The 5,000-nt window shown below is 46.6% G+C and overlaps 2 protein-coding genes across 2 annotated transcripts; both read left to right on the forward strand.

The window, feature by feature from the left end:
- Positions 1–679: 679 nt before the first annotated feature.
- On the forward strand, positions 680–3,395 carry LOC147471659 (uncharacterized; the record flags this gene model as incomplete). The annotated part of the gene is made up of 4 exons (XM_086537452.1): positions 680–792; positions 1,167–1,239; positions 1,357–1,475; positions 1,817–3,395. Coding segments are annotated over exons 1-4 (1,884 nt in total), but the record flags the coding sequence as incomplete, so codon positions are not given.
- On the forward strand, positions 3,390–3,822 carry LOC147471660 (uncharacterized). Its single transcript, XM_086537531.1, has one exon. The coding sequence runs from the start codon at positions 3,399–3,401 to the stop codon at positions 3,774–3,776; it is 378 nt and encodes a 125-aa protein (XP_086393657.1). The 5' UTR covers positions 3,390–3,398; the 3' UTR covers positions 3,777–3,822.
- The last annotated feature ends 1,178 nt before the right edge of the window (positions 3,823–5,000 follow it).

Consider the following 5,000-nt stretch of genomic DNA (forward strand, 5'->3'; position numbering starts at 1 on the left):
ACGGGCATCTGCGAGACGTGTCAGCATTAGGTCTGGGTCGACTGTCTGATGATTTGTTAGACCCTGCTCAAAGATTGCCATACGGCCTGTCAGTAGGTGCAGCAGTTGATCTCCCACAGCCTGATGAATTGCAGAGTTAAGGGCAAGGCGAACAGCAGGCAGATGAGTGGGCCACTGCGATGGAGCCTGCCAAGCCAGTGTAGCTAACGCATCTTTTATGGTGCGGTTGGTGCGCTCCACCACCCCGTTGGACTGGGGGTGATACGCCACTAAGAAAGAGTGTTGCACGCGCAGGGCCTCTAGGAGTGATCGCCACTCAGCTGAGGAGAATTCCAGACCATTGTCCGTATGAAGGTGATCCGGCTGCCCAAACAGGGTTATATAATGGTCAACAAAAGCCCTTAATACTCTGCACTCTTGTCTCGCAATGGGACCAGTTGCAGAAACCTTGTGTGGTGGTCCACAATAGACAGGATGTAACAGAAGCCTGTCGCTGACCCTCGTAGGTCCATAAGGTCTGCCGATATCCTTACCAGCGGAGCTTCTGGGAGATTGTGTCCTTCCATCGGTGAATGATCAACTACTCCCTTTCGTTGCTGACAGACATCAAAGCCGGCCACGTACTTCCTTGCCAAGCAGTGCATATTAGGGAAGTACCACACAGCTTGCAGATTCTGGAATGTCTGGTGGACTCCAGGATGAGTGGCATTCGGAGGGCAGTGTGCATGTCTTAAGGCCCGAGTCTGGAGGTGCTTGGGGACATAAACTTGTCTTACGATTCGGTCAGGGAATGTTCTAAGAGGAGAGAGAAGAGGGAGGGAGGGCGCACGTACGTCGCAGTAGCTCCGTATTACTTAGCTATATTTGCGACATAACGCGTCCTACAGTCTCTATTTTTTAATAGCTGGTGTATAAACATACGCACTATAGCTAAATAAGGTTTATACCTTATAATCTCTCTCTACACACTAAATACTACTGAAAATATAGTATTAGAGACACACGCCCTGATTTGAACTAGAGCGTGCGCGAGCGGACGTTTGAGGAATCACCGATAAGGACCTGACCGCGGTTATCAACGCCTTGACCATTGTCAACCCTTTTCCTCTGTCTCTTTGTTTGTTTATTTTTTCTCTCCCGCTTCTCTCACTTGGTGTATGTAACAGCTCTCGGAGAATCTGCAAGGAGAACTCAGCCTTGGGTGAAATAACACCGTCCAGCCTCCCAGAGTATGCCATAGTATGAGTATGCCCTCCTAAAACACCGAACAGCCGAGTTATCTCACCCCCCCCCCCCCTAGAGCGCCTAATTGCAGCATCGCTCACCTCAACCAATTATCAAAAATGGCCACTGTAGCCCATTGCTGTGCTTGTACTACACGAAACTGCTCCAATTGCATATGTACAAGAAGTGGAAGGTATTGCACATCGTGCAGAGCTGGGCAACAATGCCAAAACAGATCCCAACCAGCCAGAGTGCGAACAGAAGCAGAGACAGATAGCATAGTAGGATCTCAAATGAATAATACAGGGCACGAATCTCAACAACCGGTAATCACTCAGGTGGAAGGAAACTCTTCTCTGACCCGATACTGGCGAAATATGTCAATTGAAGATGCAACATTGCTAACGGAAAACATATACAAGAAAATAGTTACTTTCTCCCCAAGCAATCTATTCGACATTCCAAGATGCAACGCAACGAAAGACTTAATTAAGGAAGTCGAATTCTTAATTAAAGAGTGCACAAACGCCAGCTTCCTCCAACCGATTGCTCTAAAAACAATCGCTATTCTACCTCATCTCATATGCCAAAGAACACATATAAAATCCAAGACCGCAGATGATGTAAAGGCTATGAAAAGGAGGATGGAACGATGGAAAGTAGATGTTACTGGACTCCTGAAAGAGGCAAAAAACCTACAGGAAAGACAAAGAAAAACAATTGCAACAAGAAAAGAGATGGACAAATCAAGGAAATTTGCCAGTCTAATGAAACAAGGCAAAGTGACAAAGGCAGTAAGGGTCCTAACATCAAATGAAACAACTGGGACATTACCCTTAAATGAAAACACCCGTCGCTTGCTCAATGAAAAGCACCCGCCTGCAAAGGAAGCGGCGGCGGGAACGATGTTTCGTGGAGAGTATAATCCCCCACCTCCGGAGATCTTTGAGCGAATTACCAGCAAAAAGATAAGAACACATGCATTGCACACACATGGTGCAGCTGGACCTTCTGGACTCGACGCAAAGGCATGGAAAACCATCCTGAGCAGCAGCAAGTTTGGGACAGCTGCAAATAACCTTTGCAAAGCCATTGCATCTCTTGCTAGAAAACTTGCAACAGAAAACTGCAACAACCTGGATGCCTTCACAGCTTGTCGTTTAATTGCCCTCGACAAGAAGCCCGGATGCCGCCCCATTGGCATTGGAGAAGTCTTGCGACGAATCATCGGCAAGGCAATCATGAACGTTGTCGGAGACGACGTTAGACAAGCCATGGGAAATTTACAGGTGTGTGCAGGTCAACAGGCAGGGTGTGAGGCAGCAATCCACGCCATGAGAAACATCTATGAAGAGCCGGATTGTCAGGCCATACTCATGGTGGATGCTACAAATGCCTTCAACAACATCAACCGGAAGGCAACAATCCACAATATAGAGGTCAAATGCCCAAGCCTCGCACAATACAGTAAGAACACCTACAACAACCCAGCAGAGCTCCACATAGTCGACAATAGAACAAATACCTATGAGATGATAGCTTCAGCTGAGGGCACAACACAAGGTGACCCAATTGCCATGGCGATGTACGCCATCGGTCTCCTCAGGCTACAAACAATAATTGACCACACAACAACAAATATAAAGCAAGTTGCTTATGCCGACGACCTGACCGGAGCAGGGAAAATTGAGAACATAAGGAAGGGGTGGAATCTCATTGAGACACATGGCCCTCCACAAGGATATTTTCCGAACGCCGCCAAATCGGTTTTAATTGTAAAACCGGAATATCTCGGACAAGCCAGAGAAGCCTTCCGAGAAACAAACGTGATTATAAAGGCCGGCGGTGAAAAACACCTTGGGGCAGTTCTTGGCACAACAGCAGCCAGGGAAGAATACATAACAAGGCAAGTGGATGAATGGAGAAGGGAAGTGATAGAGCTGGCAGAAATCGCAAAGAAGGAACCGCACTCGGCATATACCGCCTTCACCTTCGGTATCAAACACAAGTGGAACTTCTTAATGCGAACTATACCTAACATCGAGCCTTTACTTTCACCACTTGAGGAAGCAATTGTAAAGCACCTGATCCCAGCACTATCAGGTGGAAGAAATCCCACTGCCAACGAGAGAGCCATACTCGAACTTCCGCAAGCCATACGAATCTTCAACCCTATGGCCACGAGCAACCGATCCCAGGAACTCCTCTCTGCTCACACCAAGCATGAGAACAACAAAATGAGGGAGTATGGCGAACGCGTCCGAGAAGTCGAGCAAGGTACTTTCACACCTCTTGTATTCACGACTTCTGGGGGAATGTCACCGAGAGCGACGATATTCTACTCATCCCTTGCACAACAACTTGCAGAGAAAAGGCAGCAACAGAAGAGCGCCGTCGTTGCATGGATGAGGTGTCGATTGGCCTTCTCACTACTACGGTCTTCACTGCTCTGTCTACGAGGAACAAGGAACAAACCGGCAATGTACACTAGTCTCAAGGATTTAGATATAGAGGAAACTGTTATAAATAGTAGAATAGAGAGAAATATGTAATTGTAAACAAAAGTAATAAAGGTTAAAATACATCTCCCTAAAATAAGTTGGATGTCGACCACAACCATTGGTGAGGACGGGGCCAGTGGACTGTTCTGTGAAATATTATTGCATATATATTTCACAACACAGAGACTCGTTTGAAACGAATAGGAGGTAGAATATACTAAAAAAAAAAAAAAAATGTTCTAAGATAATACAGAACACCTTCTTCCACCTCGAAACTGGTAAGTGCAGCAGGTGGTTTCTCCCCAGGCAAAGCCTGGCGGCCTTCCAGGAAATCCAGCAGATCCTCACACGCGTGATCACATAATTGATGCTCCCTCATCTCCGCAGCTGTCATCTGGGTTAGGTCAAGTTCTTCCTCTGGTACTCCTGCCTGTTCTAACGGGCAAGCAGTCTCCGCAGGTGGAGGTATCTCCCCTGCAGGACTTAAAAGTAAATCTGGCACGTGGTTGCTAGCTCCAGTTTTGTATTTCAGTGCAAAGTCGTTGCCGCCAAGCTCGTAGGCATACCTGCTCAAGCGGTTACTCTTTGTACGCCGGGAAAACAGCTCTACGAGTGGTTGGTAGTCTGTCCAAACCTCGAATCTTCGACCATAGATATATGGATCGAAGGCCCGAACTGCTTCGACCACGGCCAGGGCTTCTAAATCAATATCAGCATAGCGGGTTTCAGCATCCTTTAGTGTACGGGACCAGTACACGATGGCGTGTGGCACCCCCATTGTATCTCGCTGAAGAAGAGCTCTGCCAAGAGCTTGTGTGCTGGCGTCGCAGTGTACCTCGAAGGATTTGTCGAAGTTCGGAAGGCGTAAAACTGGATTCTTGACCGGAGCTTCTTTCAGGGCTGTAAAGGCCAATTGGGCATCATTTCCCCACTCAAACTTGACCCCTTTCTTGGTGAGGGTGGTCAGGGGCTTGGCCACTTCTGCGAATCCCTGAATATGGCGGCGATAGAAGCCACAAGATTCAAGAAACCTGCGGATGTCCTGCACGTTACAAGATCTCTTCATTTCTGCAATGGCTGCGGTCTTCTCCGGATTGGGGCTCAGTGTGACATCTGTGACGTCACACTACAATATATATATGTATATATATATATATATATTTATTTATATATACACAAATATATACATACATATATATGTATATATTTGTATATATATACAAATATATACATATATATGTATGTACATATATTTATGTACATCCATGTATATAT

The sequence above is a fragment of the Penaeus japonicus genome, unplaced genomic scaffold (assembly GCF_977035675.1).
Source record: "Penaeus japonicus unplaced genomic scaffold, GWHDUDI00000001_assembly GWHDUDI00000006, whole genome shotgun sequence".
NCBI lineage: Eukaryota > Metazoa > Arthropoda > Malacostraca > Decapoda > Penaeidae > Penaeus > Penaeus japonicus.